Source organism: Scyliorhinus torazame, chromosome 12 (genome assembly GCF_047496885.1).
Source record: "Scyliorhinus torazame isolate Kashiwa2021f chromosome 12, sScyTor2.1, whole genome shotgun sequence".
NCBI classification, from domain to species: domain Eukaryota; kingdom Metazoa; phylum Chordata; class Chondrichthyes; order Carcharhiniformes; family Scyliorhinidae; genus Scyliorhinus; species Scyliorhinus torazame.
This window is the reverse complement of record NC_092718.1, coordinates 74089052-74110081: the sequence shown is the minus strand read 5'-3', so window position 1 is coordinate 74110081 and position 21030 is coordinate 74089052. Positions and strand designations below refer to the sequence as shown.

General features: G+C 51.3%; 1 protein-coding gene across 3 annotated transcripts in view; it reads left to right on the top strand.

Moving 5' to 3' along the window:
* Positions 1-21030, top strand: part of LOC140386484 (neural cell adhesion molecule 1-like) — a 91006-nt gene that overhangs the window by 36676 nt on the left and 33300 nt on the right. For all 3 annotated transcript variants that reach the window (XM_072468872.1, XM_072468873.1, XM_072468871.1), the window contains exons 4-6: positions 1775-1912; positions 10104-10241; positions 11731-11921. In XM_072468872.1, the coding sequence (XP_072324973.1) occupies positions 1775-1912; positions 10104-10241; positions 11731-11921 (467 nt within the window). The remainder of the gene's footprint in view (positions 1-1774; positions 1913-10103; positions 10242-11730; positions 11922-21030) is intronic.

The following is a 21030-nucleotide window of genomic DNA, read 5'->3' as shown; positions in this document are numbered from 1 at the left end:
CCTCAGTACTGACCCTCTGACAGTGCAGCACTCCCTCAGTACTGACCCTCTGACAGTGCAGCACTCCCACAGAACTGACCTCTGACGGTACAGAACTCCCTCAGTATTCATCCTCCAACACTGCAGCACTCCGTCAGTACTGACCCTCCGACAGTGCAGCACTCCGTCAGTACTGACCCTATGACAGTGCAGCACTCCCTCAGGACTAACCGTCCGAGAGAGCAGCACTCCCTCAGTACTGACCCTCTGACAGTGCAGCACTCCCTCAGTACTGACCCTCTGACATTGCGGCACTCGCTCAGTACTGACCCTCTGACAATGCAGCACTCCCTCAGTTCTGACTCTCTGACAGTGCAGCACTCCCTCAGTACTGACCCTCTGACAGTGCAGCACCCCCTCAGTACTGACCCACTGACAGTGCAGCACTCCCTCAGTACTGACCCTCTGAGAATGCAGCGCTCCCACAGAACTGACCCTCTGACGGTACACCATTCCCTCAGGATTCATCCTCCGACAATGCAGCACTCCCTCAGTACGGACCCTGTGACAGTGCAGCGCTCACTCAAAACTAACCGACTGACAGTACAGCACTACCTCTGTACTGACCCTCAGATAGTGCAGCATCATTACTGAGATGCCAACAGTGCAGCATTCCCTCATTACTGACCTTCCAACAGGGCAGCACTCATTCAGTACTGACCGTCCAACAGTGCAGCACCCCCTCCGTACTGACCCTCTGACAGTGCAGCACTCCCTCTGTACTGACCCTCCAATAGTATGGCACTCCCTCAGTACTGACCCTCTGTCAGAGCAGCAGTCCCTCGGAACTTACCCTCTGACATGCAGCACTCCCTCAGTACTGACCCTCCGACCGTGCCGCACTCCCTCAGTACTGACCCTCTGTCAGAGCAGCAGTCCCTCAGTACTGACCCTCTGACAGTGCAGCGCTCCCTCAGTACTGAACCTCCGACAGTGCAGCGCTCCCTCAGTTCTGATCCTCAGGTAGTGCAGCGCTCCCTCAGTATTGACACTCCAACAGTACCGCGTTCCGTCAGTACTGGCCCTCCGACAGTGCAGCACTACCTCTGTACTGACCCTCTCCTGAGCAGCACTCCCTCAGAACTGACACTTTGACACGCAGCATTCCCTCAGTACTGACCCTCTGACAGTGCAGCACTCCCTCAGTACTGACCCTCTGACAGTGCAGTGCTCCCTCCGTACTGACCCTCTGACAGTGCAGCACTCCCTCAGTACTGACCCTCTGACAGTGCAGCACTCCCTCAGTACTGACCCTCTGACAGTGCAGCGCTCCCTCAGTTCTGATCCACAGACAGTGCAGCGCTCCCTCAGTATTTACCCTCTGACAGTTCTGCGCTCCCTCAGTACTGGCCCTCTGACAGTGCAACACTCCCTCAGTACTGACTCTGCGATAATGCAGCATTTGCTCAGTCCTGGCCCTCTGACAGTGCAGCACTCCCTTACTACTGACCCTCTGACAGTGCAGCATTCCCTCACTACTGGCCCTACGACAGTGCAGCACTCCCTCAGTATTGACTCTGCGACAGTGCATCATTCCCTCAATACTGGCCCTCCGACACTGCAGCATTCCCTCAGTTCTGACCCTCTGACAGTGCAGCACTCCCTTAGTACTGATCCTCCGACAGTGCTGCATTCCCTCAGTACTGATCCTCGGACAGTGCAGCACTCCCTTAATCAGTTAAGCTTTTTCTCTATATGAAGCTAAGTTGGATGTTTAAATTCTTTGTTTCCACAGAGCGTGTGACATTTGATAATGTCATATCCAATCTGGACTTTGATGAAAGTGATGTTGCGACGCTGGACTGTATCGTGACCGGGATTCCTGAGCCCACCGTCTCCTGGACACGAGATGGTCAAGATGTCACACGGCAAGGCAAGTACGCTGGGGAATGAGCAACAGTCTGGGATTCTGGGACAGGCTAGGATCCACCTCCTGACCCATAATCAGCTGCTGCAAGTCCAGCCGTGGGGTCAGGCTGAGCGGATGGTTCAGTCCCGGGTTTGCGGTAGCCACCCCTTCAGCGCTAAGAGCAATCCAGCTGCTCCCAGCCATTGCCAACCAAATGGACCAACTCCATTATTATGCCAGGATCTAACTGAGGGATATGGAGGTTGGAATTGTGCACGGTGCTCCGAGTGTGGTCTAACCAAGGTGATATGGAGAGTGGAAATGTGCACAGCGATCTGAGTGTGATCTAACCGAGGGATATGGAGCCTGGAACTGTGCATAGTGCTCCAAGTGGGGGCTAAACCATGGGGTAATAGGGACTGGAACGGTACACAGTGTCCCAAGTGTGGTCTAACCAAGGGATTTGGAGACGGGAACTGTGCAGATGCTCCATATGTGCCAATGTCACAACCTTTGCCTTTTTTTGAAAAACATTTTTTATTCTCCTCATTTTCCACACTTTCATCAAATACACAACAAAAGATAACCAACAATAACAAATACAGTATCAATCCCCTCACCAGCATCCCCCTCAATAGACAAACCCAAACATCACCCGTACATTCCAAATACAACAAAACAAAATAGACAAAAGAGAATCAATGGTCATCACATAAACAATGTGCTCAAACCCCCAATAGCGCCCCCCCCCCCCCCCCCCCCCCCCGCAATGTTCGAAGGCATCCAATTCTGGAAAATGCATGAATAAACAATGCCCATGAATTGTAGATCCCTTCCATCCTCCCCCACAGCTCAGACTTCACCTTGTCGAGCGTCAAAAATTCCAGTAAGTCCCCTCGCCAAGCCGAGGCACAGGCTGGAGAAGCTGATCTTCACCCCAGCAAGACCCACCTCCGGGTAATCAGCAAGGTGAAGGAAAACTTCTGCCCCCACACACGCCTGCAGCCCAGGCTGGTTCGACACCCCGAATATGGCTTCTAGGGGTCCTGGTTCAAATCTCACATGCACCACCCCCAAGGTGACCTTAGAAACCTCCCTCCAATGCCCCTCCAGCTTCGGGCAGAACCAAAACATGTGAACATGATTTGCAGGGCTCCTTCCACAGCGCTCACACGCGTCCCCCTCAAAGAGTCCGCTCATTATCGTCCTCGTGAGGTGCGCTCTATACACGACCTTCAGCTGTATCAGCCCCAACTTCGCGCACGAGGTTGTGGTGTTTTCCCATAAGACATAGGAGCAGAATTAGGCCACTCGGCCCATTGAGTCTGCTCCGCCATTCAATCATGGCTGATACTTTTCTCATCCCCATTCTCCTGCCTTCTCCCCATAATCCCTGACCCCCTTATTAATCAAGAACCTATTTATCTCTGCCTTAAAGACACTCAGTGATTTGGCCTTCACAGCCTTCTGTGGCAAAGAGTTTCACAGATTCACCACCCTCTGGATGAAGAAAATCCTCCTCATCCCTGTTTTAAAGGATCGTCCCTTTATTCCCTTTAGGAAACAGCTACTGATTGTGAAAGCGTATTTCTCTGGTTGGCAATCAGTAGCTAGTGGTGCCCCTCAGGGATCAGTGTTGGGTCCACAATTGTTCACAATTTACATAGATGATTTGGAGGTGGGGACCAAGTGCAATGTGTCGAAATTTGCAGACAACACTGAGATGAGTGGTAAAGCAAAAAGTGCAGAGGATACCGGAAGTCTGCAGAGGGATTTGGATAGTTTAAGTGAATGGGCTAGGGTCAGGCAGATGGAATACAATTTTGACAAATGTGAGGTTTTGGGAGGAATAACAGCAAAAGGAATTATTATTTAAATGATAAAATATTAAAACATGCCGCTGTGCAGAGAGACCTGAGTGTGCTAGTGCATGAGTCGCAAAATGTTGGTTTATAGGTGCAACAGGTGATTAAGAAGGCAAATAGAGTTTTGTCCTCCATTGCTAGAGGGATGGAGTTTCAGACTAGGGAGGTTATTCTGCAACTGTATAAGGTGTTAGTGAGGCTACACCTGGAGAATTGTGTTCCGTTTTGGTCTCCTTACCTGAGAAAGGACGTACTGGCACTGGAGGGTATGCAGAGGAGATTCATTAGGTTAATCCCAGAGTTGAGGGGGTTGGATTACGAGGAGAGGTTGAGTAGACTGGGACTGTACTCATTGGAATTTAGAAGGATGTGGGGGGGGGGGGATCTTATAGAAACATATAAAATTATGAAGGGAATAGATAGGATAGATGTGGGGAGGTTGTTTCCACTGGCGGGTGAAAGCAGAACAAGGGGGCATAGCCTTCAAATAAGGGGAAGTAGATTTCGGACTGAGTTTAAGAGGAATTTCTTCACCCAAAGGGTTGTGAATCTATGGAATTCCCTGCCCAGTGAAGCAGTTGAGGCTCCTTCATTAAATGTTTAAAGATCGATAGTTTTTTGAAGAATAAAGGAATAAAGAGTTATGGTGTTCGGGGGGAAAGTGGAGCTGAGTCCACAAAGGATCAGCCATGATCTCATTGAATGGCGGAGCAGGCTCAAGGGGCCAGATGGCCTACTCCTGCTCCTAGTTCTTATGTTCTTATGTCTGAGATTGTGTCCTCTGGTTCTAGTTTTTCCTAAAAGTGGAAACGTCCTCTCCACGTCCACTCTATCCAGGCCTCTCTGTATCCTGTAAGTTTCAATAAGATCCCCCCTCATCCTTCTAAACTTCAACAAGTACAGACCCAGAGTCCTCAACCATTCCTCACATGACAAGCTCTTCATTCCAGGGATCATTCTTGTGAACCTCCTCTGGACCCTTTCCAAGGCCAGTACACCCTTCCTTAGATACGGGGCCCAAAACTGCTCACAATACTCCAAATGGGGTCTGACTAGAGCTTTATACAGCCTCAGAAGTACATCCCTGGTCTTATATTCATGTCCTCTCGACATGAATGCTAACATTACATTTGCCTTTCTAACTGCCAACTGAATCTTGAACAAGGACTCCCAAGTCCCTTTGTGCTTCCGATTTCCTAAGCAATTCCCCATTTAGAAAATAGTTTATGTCTCCATTCCTCCTTCCAAAGTGCAGGCCAAATACGAGCAAGTAGGACTAGCTTAGTGATAGAAACTGGGCGGCATGGACAAGCTGGGCCGAAGGGCCTGTTTTCATGCTGTAAACATCTATGACATCTATGACTCTATGACTCACATTTTTCCGCATTGTATTCCATCTGTCACTTCTTTTCCCATTCTCCTAACCTGTCCAGGTCCTTCTGCAGTCCCCCTGCTTCCTCAATACTACCTGTCCTCTACAGATCTTTCTATCATCTGCCAACTTAGCAACAGTGCCTTCAGTTCCTTCCTCCAGATCATTAATGTATATTGTGAAACGTTGTGGTCCCAGCACAGACCCCTGAGGCATACCACTTGTCACTGGCTGCCATCCTGAAAAATACCCCTTTATCCCCACTCTCTGCCTTCTGCCAGTCAGCCAATCCTCCATCCATACCAGGATCTTACCCTTAACACCATTGGCTCTTAACTTATTTTATAGTCTTCTATGCGGCACCTTGTCAAAGGCCTTCTGGAAATCTAAATAAATCACGTCCACTGGTTCTCCTTTGTCTAACTTTCTTGTTACATCCTCAAAGAACTCTAACAGATTTGTCAGACATGACCTCCCTTTGACAAAGCCGTGCTGACTCAGTCCTATTTTATCATGCACCTAAGTACTCCGCAATCTTATCTTTAATAAGGGACTCTAAAATCTTACCAATAACCGAAGTCAGGCTAACCGGCCTATAATTTCTTGTCTTCTACCTCCCTCCCTTCTTAAACAGCGATGTTATATTTGCCACTTTCCAGTCCTCTGGGACCCTTCCTGCCTCCAGTAATTCCTGAAAGATCACCACCACTGCCTTCACAATCTCCTCAGTGGATCCTTGGGTGTAGTCCATCCGGTCCAGGTGATTTATCCACCTTCAGACCTTTCAGTTTCCCCAGAACCTTCTCCTTAGTGGAGTCCACTACACTTACCTCTGCCCCATGATTCTCCTGGCGCTCTGGCATCCGACTGGTGTCTTACACCGTGAAGACTGATGCAAAGTAACTATTCAGTTTCTTTGTTTCCTATTATTACTTCTCCAGCCACATTTTCTAGTGGTCCAATGTCTATTTTTGCCTCTCTCTTACCTTTTGTACATTGAAGAAACTCTTCCAAATTCTTTTATATACTAGCTAGCTTGTACTCATATTTCATCTTATCCCCCTTTGTGCTTTTGTTGTTGTCCTCTGCTCGCTTTTAAAGGCTTCCCAATCCTTTGGCTTCCCACTAATCCTTGCCACTTTGTATGCTTTTTCTTTTGCTTTTATGCTGTCCTTGACTTCCTTCGTCAGCCATGGATGCCTTGTCCTCCCCTTAGCATGTTCCCTCCTCCTTGGGATGAATGTCTGTTGTGCCTCCTGAATAACCCCCAAAAACCCCTGCCATTGCTGTTCCACAGTCTTCCCTGCTAGGCTCCTTTTCCAATCAACTCTGGCCAGTTCCTCCCTCATGTCTTTGTAGTTACCCTTATTTAATTATAATACCATTACATCTGATTCCAGCTTCTCCCTTTCAAACTGCAGGGTAAATTCGATCATATTGTGATCACTGCTCCCTAAGGGTTCCTTCACTTTAAGTTCTCTAATCAAGTTTGCCTCATTACACATTACCAAATCCAGAATTGCCTGTTCCCTAGTAGGCTCTGTCCCAAGCTGCTCTTAAAATCCATCTAATATTAATCTTTATTAGTGTCACAAGTAGGCTTCCATTAACACTGCAATGAAGTTACTGTGATAAGCCCCTAGTCTCCACATTCCGGCACCAGTTCAGGTACATGGAGGGCGAATTCAGAATGTCCAAATTACCGAACAGCATGTCTTTCGGGACTTGTGGGAGGAAATCGGAGCACCCGGAGCAAACCCAGCCCAGCTTGGCAGCACGGTAGCATTGTGGATAGCACAATTGCTTCACAGCTCCAGGGTCCCAGGTTCGATTCTGGCTTGGGTTCCTGTCTGTGCGGAGTCTGCACATCCTCCCCGTGTGTGCGTGGGTTTCCTCCGGGAGCTCCGGTTTCCTCCCACAGTCCAAAGATGTGCAGGCTAGGTGGATTGGCTATGATAAATTGCCCTTAGTGTCCAAAATTGCCCTTAGTGTTGGGTGGGGTTACTGGGTTATGGGGATAGGGTGGAGGTGTAGGGTGCTCTTTCCAAGAGCCGGTGCAGACTCGATGGGCCGAATGGCATCCTTCTGCACTGTAAATTCTATGAATCTATGAAAAACACTGGGAGAACGTGCAGATTCAGCACAGACAGTAACCCAAGCCGAAAATAAAACCTGGGACTATGTGCTAGCCATTGTGCTACCGTGGTGCCTCTCATCTCTTAGACATTCCACAAATTCCCTTTCTTGGGATCCACTACCAACCTGATTTTCCCAGTCCACCTGCATATTGAAGTCCCCCATGATTATTGTAATATTGCCTTTTTACATGCCTTTTCTATCTCCTGATTTATTTTCTGCCCCACAGCCTGACTGCTGCTAGGGGGCTTGTACAGAACTCCCATCAGGTTCTTTTTATCTTTGTGATTCCTCAACTCTACCCATGGAGATTCTATGCCTCCTTGCTATCGATTTAACTTCATTCCTTACTAACAATGCAACCCCGCCCCCCTTTACCCATCTGTGTGTCCTTTCAATAGGACATATATCCTTGGATATTTAGATCCCAGCCCTGATCCCCTTGCAGCCATATCTCTGTGATGCCCACAACATCGTACCGACCAATTTCAATGAAATCGCTTATTGTCACAAGTAGGCTTCAATGAAGTTACTGTGAAAAGCCCCTAGTCGCCACATTACAGCGCCTGTTCGGGGAGGCTGGTACGGGAATTGAACCGTGCTGCTGGCCTGCATTGGTCTGCTTTTAAAAGCCAGCGATTTAGCCCAGTGAGCTAAACCAGACCCACACCTAAACCAGACCCACAACTAAACCAGCCCCACACCCCGCAACAAGCTAATTTACCTTGTTCCGTATACTGCGCGCATTCAGGTATAATATCCTCAATCCTTGACCACCTCCCTTCTCACACTTGTCACCTTTTTTGCTCTGCCTGAGGGTGATGTTGTTCTCTTATTTTTGCTCTCTACTTCCCCTTCAGTTCTGACACCTTCTAAGATAGCGCTCTGGTTCCCACCCATCTGCCACACTAGTTTAAATCCTCCTGAATGATTCTAGAAAACCTCTCAGCCAGGATATCGGTGTCCCTCCAGTTTCGGTGCAACCCGTCCTTCTTGTACAAGTCCCACCTGTCCTGGAAGAGATCCCAGTGGTCCAGGAATCTGAAACCCTCCCTCCTACACTGCCAGTTTAGCCACATGTTTAGCTGCACTGTCCTCCTATTTCTAGCCTCACTAGCACGTGGCGCAGTGAGTAATATTGACTTTACATCCCTAGAGGTAATCTTTCAGCTTACTGCCTAACTCCCTGAACTCCTTCTGCAGGACCTCATCACACTTCCTGCCTATGTCACCTATGGGACACCTATGTACCTATGTGTACTATGACCTCTGGCTGTTCACCCTCCCCCTTCAGGATGTCCTGTGTTCGTTCAGAGGCATCCTTAACCCGAGCACCCAGAGAGGCAACATACTATCTTGGGGTCTCTTTCACATCCACTGAAGCACCTATCTGTGCCCCTTACTATAGAGTCCCCTATAACTATCGCTCTCCTGCACTTTAGCCTCCCCTGCTCGGCAGCAGAGCCAGTTGTGGTGCCACTGTTCTGGCTGCTATTGTTTTCCCCTGATTGGCTATCTCCCATAACAGTATCCAAAACAGTAAATCTGTTAGAGAGGGGGACAGCCACAGGGGATACCTGCACTGACTGCCTGCCCTTTCTAGCGATTATCCATCTGTCTGCCTGCACCTTGAGTGTGTCTCTATAACTCCTATCTATGACGCTTTCCGCCACCTGCATGCTCCTAAGTGCATACAACCAAACCACGTGGCGTGTGTAGAGCTGCCATTGGCTGCACTACCTGCAGATGTAGTCGACCAGAATGCTGGAAGCGTCACGGATGTCCCACACCTCACAGTTAGAGCACTGCACCCCACTGAGTGACATTTATGCACTAGTTAATTAATTCAAAATAAATACCTAAATGATTAGATTAAGTTACAATTAACGATACAGCCAAGGCACTTGAATTTTACTGTAAAATTAAATGCTAAATACTAATCTCTGCCCTCAGGTTTAGTTACTCCTCTACCTAGTTAATTAATTAGTTTCAAATTGGGGTTTCAATGTTTTTTTTTTCAAATTTAACAGATTCCCAACCAGCCAATCAGGTCACAGCTTTACTGTGATGTCACTAGTTTTTCCCCCCACAATTTGAAAAGGTCTTTATATCACTTACCTTCCCAAGATGCTCCCTGAATCTCTCCCTGCAGATTAACAGTTACAAAACCAGAAGAAAGAAAACAAAACTAATGGGAAAAGGCACTTCCTCCCAATCTGCACTGAATTATCACACTGCTCCAAATTATCAAGTTTCAATCCTCACTCGGGCTTTCTCACGGGAGTACCCAATTAATTTTTTCCAATTAAGGGGCAATTTAGCGTGGCCAAGCCACCTAACCTGCTCATCTTTGGGTTATGGGGGTGAAACCCACGCAGCCATGGGGAGAATGTGCAAACTCCATACGGACAGTGACCCAGGGCCGGGATTCGAACCCAGGTCCTCTGCGCCACAGTCCCAGTGCTAACCACTGTGCCACAAGCTACCCCACTCACCGCCCCACTCAGGCTGTCTCTAACTTCACGAGCACAAAGCTTACTGAGTGTGCGCTTTATGCTCCAGAGCACCTCACACCACCCCACATTGGCTTTAATCTCTTCCAAGGATACCCTATCCTCCCCCAAACACCTCCCGTAGATCGCCGGCATCATCCCCTTCTCCATTCTCCCTGTCATCCATACCTCTTCCAACAGCGTAGGGGTGTCCGTCTCCGGGAAGCTCGGAACCTCCTTCCAGGCAAAGTCCCATAGCTAAAGGTACCTAAATACTTTCCCCTGCCCCAGTCCATATTTCTCCCCAAAGTAACCTTTGCCTTTAAGCTGTTTCTTGTATCTCTCCCCAGATCGTTTCCAGAAACTGGAGAACAATAGCCTCGTGATCAGGAATATCCAGCCATCCGATGCCGGGATATATTTCTGTGTCGGGAGAATCGCAGCGAGGAACGAGCAGGAGTCCAAAAGTATCGCAGTAAAAGTTAATTGTGAGCTTCATTCATTTAACCTGCAGATTTATCCCACTTCACACGCAGGGTCTGTAATGAGGGACTGCTGCACTGTCGGATGGGTCAGTGAGGGCGTGCTGCACTGTCAGAGGGTCAGTACTGAGGGAGTGCTGCACTGTCAGAGGGTCAGTACTGATGTAGTGCTGCACCTTTGGAGGGCCAGCACTGAGGAGCACCACACTGCCAGAGGGTCAGTAATGAGGGAGTGCTGCACTGTCAGAGGGTCAGTACTGAAGGAGCACTGCACTGCCAGAGGGTCACTGCTGAGGGAGCACTGCACTGCCAGAGGGTCAGTACTGAAGGAGCACTGCACTGCCAGAGGGTCAGTACTGAGGGAGCACTGCACTGCCAGAGGGTCAGTACTGAAGGAGCACTGCACTGTCAGAGGGTCAGTACTGAGGGAGCACTGCACTGCCAGAGGGTCAGTACTGAGGGAGCACTGCACTGCCAGAGGGTCAGTACTGAGGGAGCACTGCACTGCCAGAGGGTCAGGACTGAGGGAGCACTGCACTGCCAGAGGGTCAGTACTGAAGGAGCACTGCACTGTCAGAGGGTCAGTACTGAGGGAGCACTGCACTGCCAGAGGGTCAGTACTGAGGGAGCACTGGTCTGCCAGAGGGTCAGGACTGAGGGAGTGCTGCACTGTCAGAGGGTCAGGACTGAGGGTGCACTGCACTGTCAGAGGGTCAGTACATCGAAGTTTCGCTGTGAGCTTATTAGCTGCTGCGTCACCTACATTGCAATAGGTTCCATTGAATTCCCTGATTGGCTGTTAAATGATGTGGGGCATCCTATGATGTCTAAATCAGGGCAGGAATGGGAATCTCACCTCTGTATTCTGCTGCCTTAGCCATTCCCACTGCTAGTTCTGATCAATTCTTTCAAATTCACAGGTTTGTTCCGATGAACCTAATCTAGTGTTATCTAGCCCCGAGGTAGTCTGGTGCCAGAACACCGACTTTGGTCCCGTCTGAATAGCGGTCGCATGCTGTGAAATGAGTGTCGTGACAGCCATGAATTAGATCCTTCAGTGAGCCGCATCCGCTCAGCACCCCTCCGCCCCCTTGCTCCCCCACCACAGACCAGCCCCTGATCATAGAATCATAGAATTTACAGTGCAGAAGGAGACCATTCAGCCCATCGAGTCTGCACCGGCCCTTGAAAAGAGCACCCTATTTAAGCCCCATGCCTCCACCCCCCCCTTTATCCCCATCACCCAGTAACTCCACATAACCTTTTTGGGCAATAAGGGCAATTTAGCATGGCCAATCCACCTAACCTGCACATCTTTGGACTGTGGGAGGAAACCGGAGCACCCGGAGGAAACCCACACACACACGGGGAGAACGTGCAGACTCCTCACAGACAGTGACCCAAGCCGGGAATCGAACCTGGGACCCTGGAGCTGTGAAGCAACTGTGCTAACCGCTGTGCTACCGTGCTGATGATCATATGTGTTTGCTTTCAGATGCCCCAAGATTGATATCTCCTGCGCCTGAGGTTGTGTTCACCTGGTTGGGGAACCCCGTCAATGTCTTGTGTTCAGTCGAGAGTTTCCCCCAAGCCACTTTCAACTGGAGCCATCGCGGTCAGGAACTTGGGGAATCAGCGAATGTGTCCATTGTGGCTAACGGGGACGTGTCGGTCAGCGTGGTGGAGGTGAGTCTGAGAGACGGTCAGCTGACGGGGTTCGGAGCGGGAGGTTCGTTTGTGCCAAAGGAACTCCAGCTTCCTCCATCTGAAAGCATTGGAAGGGCGGAATGAGATGGAGGAGGGTTTCTGAGACCAAGCTGTTGAACCTGATGTTGATGCGGGAAAGCTGGACGATGGTGGTGAGCTTCACTGTGAGCGTGCGGGAGGCAATTTTCATGTCTGCTAATAGTGACTGGGCAGTGCCTTCTCCATGGCAGTGCCCCCACCAATCAGAGTCCGCTTGTCAGCCAATCAGCACTCTGCTTTTGTGCAGTTATATTGTTGTTTCTTCTGACATTAGGGGCGTCATTCTCCGACCCCCCGCCGGGTCGGAGAATGGCCGTTGGCCGCCGTGAATCCCGCCCGGCCCCCGCCGAAGTCTCCGGTACCGGAGATTGGGCGGGGGCGGGAATCGGGCCGCGCCAGTTGGCGGGACCCTCCGCTCAATTCTCCGGCCCGGATGGGCCGAAGTCCCGCCCAGAAATTGCCTGTCCCGCCGGCGTAAATTAAACCTGGTATTTACCGGCGGGACCAGGCGGCGTGGGCGGGCTCCGGGATCCTGGGGGGGGGGCGGGGCGATCTGACCCCGGGGGGTGCCCCCACGGTGGCCTGGCCCGCGATCAGGGCCCACCGATCCGCGCGCGGGCCTGTGCCGTGGGGGCACTCTTTCCCTTCCGCCTCCGCCACGGCCTCCACCATGGCGGAGGCGGAAGTGACTCTCCCCACTGCGCATGTGCGGGAAACTTTCAGCGGCCACTGACGCTCCCGCGCATGCGCCCGGAAACTGTCAGCGGCCGCTGACGCTCCCGCGCATGCGCCGCATTTCTGCGCCAGCTGGCGGGGCAACAAACGCCATTTCCGCCAGCTGGCGGGGCGGAAATCCCTCCGGCGCCGGCCTAGCCCCTCAATGTCGGAGCATTCCGCACCTTTGGGGCGGCGCGATGCCCGTCTGATTGGCGCCGATTTGGGCGCCAGTCGGCGGACATCGCGCCGTTGGGGGAGAATTTCGCCCCAGTTTTCTTGCAATCATCCTGCTAAGTCCAAGATGAAAAACTTCGACACAATGTCTTTTTTCCACAGTAGCCTCCTTGCTTTAACACCGTCTGCACCCATCCCTTGCGTCTGAAGGACATTGGTCGGACAATTCCTTTTATCCCATCTTTAGTTTGGGTCAGTGAAACTATTTATCAATTAAGTGGAGGAAAGTCTCAACTTGTGTTGAGGACATCACAGAATTGCATAAAGAGGCCATTCGAGCCATCATGTCAGCACCGGCTCTCCCTACGAGAATCCTGACTTGCTACTGTATCCCTGCATATTGTTTCTATTCAAATAATCATCCAATGTTCTCTCGAATGTCTCGATTGAACCTCCCTCCACCATACCTCCAGACCACGCTTTCCAGACCCCCCGACCACTCAGCTTGTTCTCACATCGCCTTGGCAACTGTCCCCTTCCGTCCACTCTCCTCAGGCCCCTCACAATTCTGTGCATCTCAATCAAACCTGCCCCTCAGCCTCCTCTGTTTTGAGGAGAACAACTCCGGCCTGTCCAACCAATCCTCATAGCTACAATTTCCCTGTCCTTGAGTGGCAACATCCTGGTAAATTGCTCACTAATGTAATTACATCCTTTCTGTAATGAGGGACTGGAACTGCACTCAGTCTCAAGTTTTGTTTAATTCTTTAATGAGATGTGGGGCCTTGTTGACTGGGCCAGGATTGATTGCCCATCCCTAATTGCCCTTGAACTGTGGAGTATTATTACAGGCGAGGCCCGAACAGTGTCTAGGATACTGGACAGAAACCCCAATATTTTATTTTAATCTTGCAAGACACTGAGGAAAGGATACCTCGCTCCAGGAGTGATTTCACAAAGAAATAGGGATATGGTTTATTGAAACAAACTTTATTATTAACACAGTATTAAAATATCGTTTTTTGAATACACATTTTATTGAGGTATTTATGGTTTTATAGCAATAACAGAAGAAACAATATAGTACAAGTATAAACATAGTGCAAAAGCCGTCTTCCACCATTACAGGTCCCACCTTTTCTAACCCCCTACTCTCATCTAAACTAAACCCCAACGCCCCCCCTCTCTGCTGACGGTTAATTTTCCCCAAAGAAGTCGACAAACGGCTGCCACCTCCGGACAATCCCTGACATTGACCCTCTCAGGACGAACTTGATTTTCTCCAGACAGAGAAAGCTAGCCATGTCAGTGAGCCAGGTCTCTGACTTTGGGGGCTCTGAGTCCCTGTAAGCTAGTAATGTCTGTCTCCGGGCTACCGGAGAGGCAAAGGCCAGAACATCTGCCTCTTTCTCCTCCTGGATTCCCGGGTCCTCTGACACTCCGAAAATCGCCACCTCTGGACTCGGTGCCATCCTTGTTTTCAACACCGTGGACATGACATCCGCAAACCCCTGCCAAAATCCCCTAAGCTTCGGGCATTCCCAGAACATATGAACATGGTTCGCTGGCCCCCCCGCACACCTTGCGCACCTGTCTTCCACCCCAAAGAACCTGCTCACCCAGGCCAATGTCATGTGGGCCCGGTTGAACGACCTTGAACTGTATCAGGCTGAGCCTGGCACATGTTGTGGACGCGTTGATTCTACTCAACCCGTCCGTCCAGAGACCATCCTCTCTCTCTCCTCCTAACTCCTCTTCCCATTTGTGTTTCAGCTCCTCAATCTGCATTTCCTCTGACCCCCTGAGTTCTTTATAGACGTCCGAAACCCTCCCTTCTCCCACCCACATTCTGGAAACTACCCTGTCCTGTATCTCCCTTGGTGATAGGAGCGGAAAGGTTGAGACCTGCCTGCGTAGGAGGTCCCGCGTCTGCAGGTACCTAAACTCGTTCCCTCCCGTCAATTCAAATTTCTCCTCGAACTCCCTCAGGCTGGGAAAGCGCCCCTCTACAAACATATCTCCTATCCACTCGATCCCTGCTCTTTGCCATCTCCGAAACCCTCCATCCAGCCTTCCCGGGGCAAACCGGTGATTATTACAGATTGGAGACCAGACCGATGCTCCCTCTGCTCCCACATGTCTCCTCCATTGCACCCAGACTCTCCCACCGGGCTGGTGGAGTCCCGTGCCAGCGGGAACGGCAGGGGCGCCGTTACCAATGTCCCCAAACTGGTGCCCTTGCATGATGCCGCCTCTACCCACTCCCACTATGACCCCCCCCCCCCCCCCCCCCCCCCCCCCCACCACCACCACCACCACCACCACCACCACCCACTTCCTAATCATGGCTATATTCACCGCCCAATAGTAATTATTAAAGTTCGGCAGCGCAAATCCGCCCTTCCCCCAGCTACGCTCCAGCATCACCGTTTTTACTCGCGGGGTCTTGCCTGCCCATACAAAGCCAGAGATCACCTTTTTGACCTGTTTAAAAAAGGACCGTGAAATAAAGATGGGGAGACACTGAAAAACAAACAGGAATCTCGGGAGGACCGTCATTTTCACTGTCTGCACCCTCCCAGTCAGTGATAGCGGGAGCATATCCCACCTTCGGAAATCTTCCTGCATTTGGTCTACTGGTCGGGCCAGATTTAACTTAAGTAGCCATTCCCATTCCCGCGCCACATGGATGCCTAAGTGCCGAAAGCTTCCTCCTACTATTGTAAACGGCAGCTCCCCCAATCAGCTCTCCTGCCCCCTTGCCTGGATCGCGAACATCTCACTTTTCCCCATGTTCAATTTATAACCCGAAAACCGGCCAAATTCCCCCAGAATCCATCCCTTCTAGTGGGTCCGAAACATATAGGAGCAGGTCATCTGCATATAGCGAGGCTCTGTGTTCCACCCTGCCGGACCAGCTCCTTCCAGCCTCTTGAGGCTCTCAATGCAATTGCCAGCGGCTCTATGGTCAGCGCGAACAGTGGGGAGAGGGGGCATCCCTGCCTCGTCCCCTGGTGCAGCCTTAAATAGCCCAATGTCGACCTGTTCATCCGAACACTTGCCACGGGCGCCTGATATAGCAACCTAACCCAGTCGATGAAGCCCCGTCCAAATCTAAACCGCCCCAGTACCTCCCACAGATAATCCCATTCCACCCGATCAAAAGCCTTCTCTGCGACCATTGCGATCACTGCCTCCACATCCCTACCCTCTGGGGGCATCATAATTACATTCAGTAGCCTTCTTACATTGGCCACCAACTGCCTCCCCTTAACAAATCCCATCTGGTCCTCCCCAATCACATCCGAAACGCAGTCTTCGATCCTAGAGGACAAGATCTTGGCCAACAGTTTGGCGTCTACATTTAGTAGGGAGATCAGTCTGTCGGACCCACAAAGCTCCGGGTCCTTATCCCGCTTCAGGATCAGTGAGCTCGTGGCCTGTGACATCATCGGGGGACGCCTCCCTCGGTCCCTTGCCTCATTAAATGTCCTCATCAGCAGTGACCCCAGTATCCCGGAGAATTTTTCTAAAGCTCCACTGGATACCTATCCGGTCCCGGGGCTTTAACCGACTACATGGTCTTCAGCCCTTCTGCTATTTCTGCCAACCTGATTGGGGCCCCCAGCCCTTCTACCAACCCTTTGTCCACCTTCGGGAACCTCAGCCCCCCTAAGAATTACCTCATCCTCTCCGGCCCAGCTGGGGGTTCCGACTCATACAGCCTACTGTAAAACTCCCTGAACGCCTTATTAACCCCGGCTGAATCTCCGACCAGGTTCCCATCCCTGTCCCTTACTTTCCCATTCTCCCTGGCTGCCTCCCTCTTTCGGAGCTGCTGCACAAACATTCTGCTGGCCTTCTCCCCATATTCATACATCACCCCCCCTCGCCTTCCTCAGCTGCTCCACCACCTTCCCTGTAGTTAACAAGCCAAACTCCACCTGTAGCCTCTGTCGTTCCCTTAAAAGCCCTGCCTCTGGGGCCTCCGCATAACTCCTGACGACCTGTAGTATTTCCCTTATCAGTCGGTCCGTCTCTGCTCTGTCTGCTTTCTCCCTGTGGGCCCGTATCGAGATCAGCTCCCCTCTGACCACCGCCTTCAGCACCTCCCAGACCATTGCTGCCGAGACTTCCCCCGTGTTGTTAACTTCCAGATAGTTCTGGTTACATTTCCTCAGCCGCCCACACACCTCCTCATCCGCTAAAAGTCCAACATCCAGTCTCCAGTGCGGGCATTGGCCACCCTCCTTGCTCACCTGTAGGTCAACCCAGTGCGGGGCATGATCCGAGATCATGATCGCTGAATACTCAGTGTCCACTACCCCCGTCAGCAAAGCCCTGTTCAGGATAAAAAAGTCAATCCGAGAGTACACTTTAAGCACATGCGAGTAGAAGGAAAACTCCTTCACTCTCGGCCGCCCAAATCTCCATGGGTCCACGCAGCACACCCCCCCCCCCCCATCTGCTCCATAAACCTCTTTAGCTCCTTTGCCATTGCTGGCACCCTGCCTGTCCTTGAGCTAGACCGGTTTAACCCTGGGTCAATGACTATGTTGAAGTCCCCTCCCATGACCAACTTATGTGAATCCAGGTCCGGGCCTTCCCCAACATCCTCCTTATGAACTCCACATCATCCAAGTTTGGGGCTTAAACATTCACGAGTACCACCGGCAGCCCTTCCAGCTTCCCACTAACCATGATGTACCGCCTTCCCACATCCGCAACTATTCTTCCCGTCTCGAATGACACTCACTTGTTGATCAGGATCGCGACCCCTCTAGTCTTAGAGTCCAGCCCCGAGTGGAAAACCGGTCCGACCCATCCCTTCCTTAATCTGACCTGATCAGTTACTCTAAGGTGCGTCTCCTGCAACATTGCCCCATCCGCCTTCAGTCCCCTCAAATGCGCGAACACGCGTGCCCTCTTAACCGGCCCACTTAGCCCTCTTACATTCCATGTGATCAGCCTGGTTGGGGGGCTTCTCACCCCACCACCCCTCCGCCGATCAGCCATCACCTTTCTTGGGCCAGTTCCCAGCTCGCGGCCCACGCATCCGCAGGCCCGCCCCCAGGCAGCCTCCGTCCCCGACCTCCCTGTTGCCCCACAGCAAAAGTCCCTTCACCGTCAACAGAACATTTCCCCCCTCTCCCGCCCCCAGTAACAGCACTATGCAAACCATCCCCTTCAACAAGCATAACATCTGCTCACCCCCCACTGCGCTTCTGTGATCTAGTCTGCCCAGCTAGCTTGGTGGCCCCCGCCCATGGTGCCAGACATTTTCCCACCTATTGTTCCCTCTCCCCTCCCCCCTGCTCGGACACACATATGCAAATGAAAGCAATCCCAACTGCCAACAAAAATACAAAGAAAATCAAAAAGAAGATCCAACATCTAAAAATTCACACCTCCACCCCCATCAGTGCAAATGCAAACTTCAACTCACACAGCTCAGCCGCAATCCCCAAATCAATACGGAAGGCATTCCAGATAACGACCAAACACAAAAATGTTTTAAACATGGACGCTGCAGCAAAGGGTCGCCTTTATTTGGTTGAAACCTGCTCTTCTCCTGGCCACTGCCGCGCTTAGATCCTGGTATATACGTAGGATGCTGTTCTCCCATTTACAACTCCATGTCTGCCTGGCCCACCATAAGATACACTCCTTGTCCAGGTATCTGTGGAATCTCACCACCATTGCCCTCGAGGGGGTGCCCCCCACACACGGCTTCTTCGCGAGCACTCTGTGCGCCCTGTCCACCTCCAAGGGACGGGTGAACGTCCCCTCCCCAGCAATGTTTCGAACATACCCGCTATGTACGCCCCTGCGTCCGTTCCTTCGGACCCCTCCGGAAGACCCACGATTCTCAAGTTCAGCCGGCGGGACCTAATCTCTAGGTCCTCCACCTTCTCAAGGAGCCTTTTCTGTTGGTCTCTCAACATCCCCACCACCAGCTCCACTGCTGTTTGGTGTTCCTCCTGCTCAGTCAGTGCCTTATCCACTTTCTGGATCACCCGATCTTGAGCATCCAGTCCGAGTTCCAGCCGCGCAATCGATTCCTTAATCGGGACCAAGCATTCCTGTTTCTGCTTGGCGAAGCCCTCCTGTATGAACTGCATCAGCTGCTCCATCGACCGCTGGGTTGTCGAGCCAGGACTCCGATCGTCCGCCATGCTTTCTCCCGCTGCAGCCCCAGCCCAGGCCTTCTCTGTTCGCCTATTTCTTCCTTTGCGAGCACTCCTGGTCCGCCTCTCCATGCACTGATGTAGGAATCCTCTTGACAATTGCCTGCAACATCAATTTTCCGAATCAGATCCAACACAAAATCGGGGGAAAAGGTCCAAAGGACCGACCCCAGCGGGAGCCCCCAAATGTGCGACCTACTCCTTCATAGCTGCCACCGGAAATCAGTATTAAAATATCTTTAACTGTGTGAGTTTGCACGTTCTCCCCGTTTCTGCATGGGTTTCGCCTGGATACACCGGTTTCCACCCACAACCCAAAGATGTGCAGGTTAGGTGGAGTGACCACGCTCAAATTGTCCCTTAGTGTCCAAAGATCTTTTATTTGTTTTATGGGATGTGAATGTCTCTGGCTGGGCCAACATTTATTGCTCACCTCGGAGGGCATTTAAGAGTCAGCCACATTGCTATAAGTCTGGAGTCACATGTAGGCCAGACCAGGTAAGGATGACAGATATCCTTCACTAAAGGATATGAGTGAACCAGGCGGGTTTTTCCAACAATCGACAATGGTTTCATGGTCATCATTAGACTTTTAATTCCAGATTTTTTTTCATTTAATTCAAATTCCACCATCTGCTATAGTGGGATTTGAACACAGGCCCCCAGTCCAGTACCCTGGGTTTCTGGATTATTTGTCTGGCGACAATACCACTATATCACTGCCTCCCCAGATGTGCAGGTTAGGTGGGGTTGCGGGGATAGGGTGGGGGTGTGGGCTAGGTGGGGTATTCTTTCAGCGGGTCAGTCTAGACTCGATGGGCCAAATGGCCTCCTTCTCTGCTGTCGGGATTCTGTGGTTCTAAAGAAACCTGACCTTATCAGAACAATGCAGGGTCTCGAGCTAAACTCTTCAGAAGCAGCTTCTCAACTTGACTTCCAGCTCCTAACTTAAAAACTCTGACCTGCTTTGGAAAAAAACTGCTAGTTTATGGACAGATCTTTAACTGAACTACATTGAAAGCAGATGTTTGTCTTCTGTTCACATCCCAATCTAAAACCTAAACTCTCAACACCTGACTGCTTCAGCCCCTTGGCTCCTCCCATTAATTACATCATCTATACTAACAGAACACAATGGGCGGGATTTGCTGAGGCCGAAATCGCGTTCGGCGATCGGCCGGCGAATCCCCGTTCACGACCGAATCGTGAGTGCTGCGGCTTTCGCGATGCTCCTCCCCCTCCAATGCGGCATTCTCTCCCACCCCCCGATGCTCCGCCCCCGACTGGCCGAGTTCCCGACGGCTTGGTCGCGTAACGTCCCATCCGTCGGGAACTCGGCGTGGCGGCTGCGGACTCAGTCCAGCACCACCACAGTCGGGGGAGGGCCAACCCACGGGCAGGGGGGGCTTAGCCAGGGGCTGGGGCACTGTTGGGGGGTGGTCCAGGGCGCGCGAGCCGGCCAACGGAGGGGCGGCATTTCGCAGGCCACCACCATGCACGTGCGTGGCCACGGACCGGGCAATTCTCCAGGCCATATCGGCAGCCAGAGCCGGATGCTCTACGCTGCCTTGATGCTAGTCCCCAGCCAAACAGAGGATCGCTGGCCGTTTTACGCCATTTTTCTGTCCTATAATGCCTCTGTTCCCACGCCGGCGTGGGGGTCATAGCCTCAAAATCGGAGAATCCAGCCCAATGTCTCCAGTTAACCACTCCACAGCGAACAGTCTTAATTTAAACAAATATCCATCAGCCCAACTTTTATGATACTTTAATTGCACCTCTGAGCTGTCTTGAAAGGATTCTTCAAAAACATGACTGCAAGACACAGTCACTGTTCAGGAGTTACCCTTACTGCACCAAATACATATACAATGTACCTGAAATCTTTACATTCATCACATGGATTTTCTGGGCTATTTCGGAGTTAACTACACTGCGGTGGGTCTGGGGTCAAATGTAGGCCAGACCAG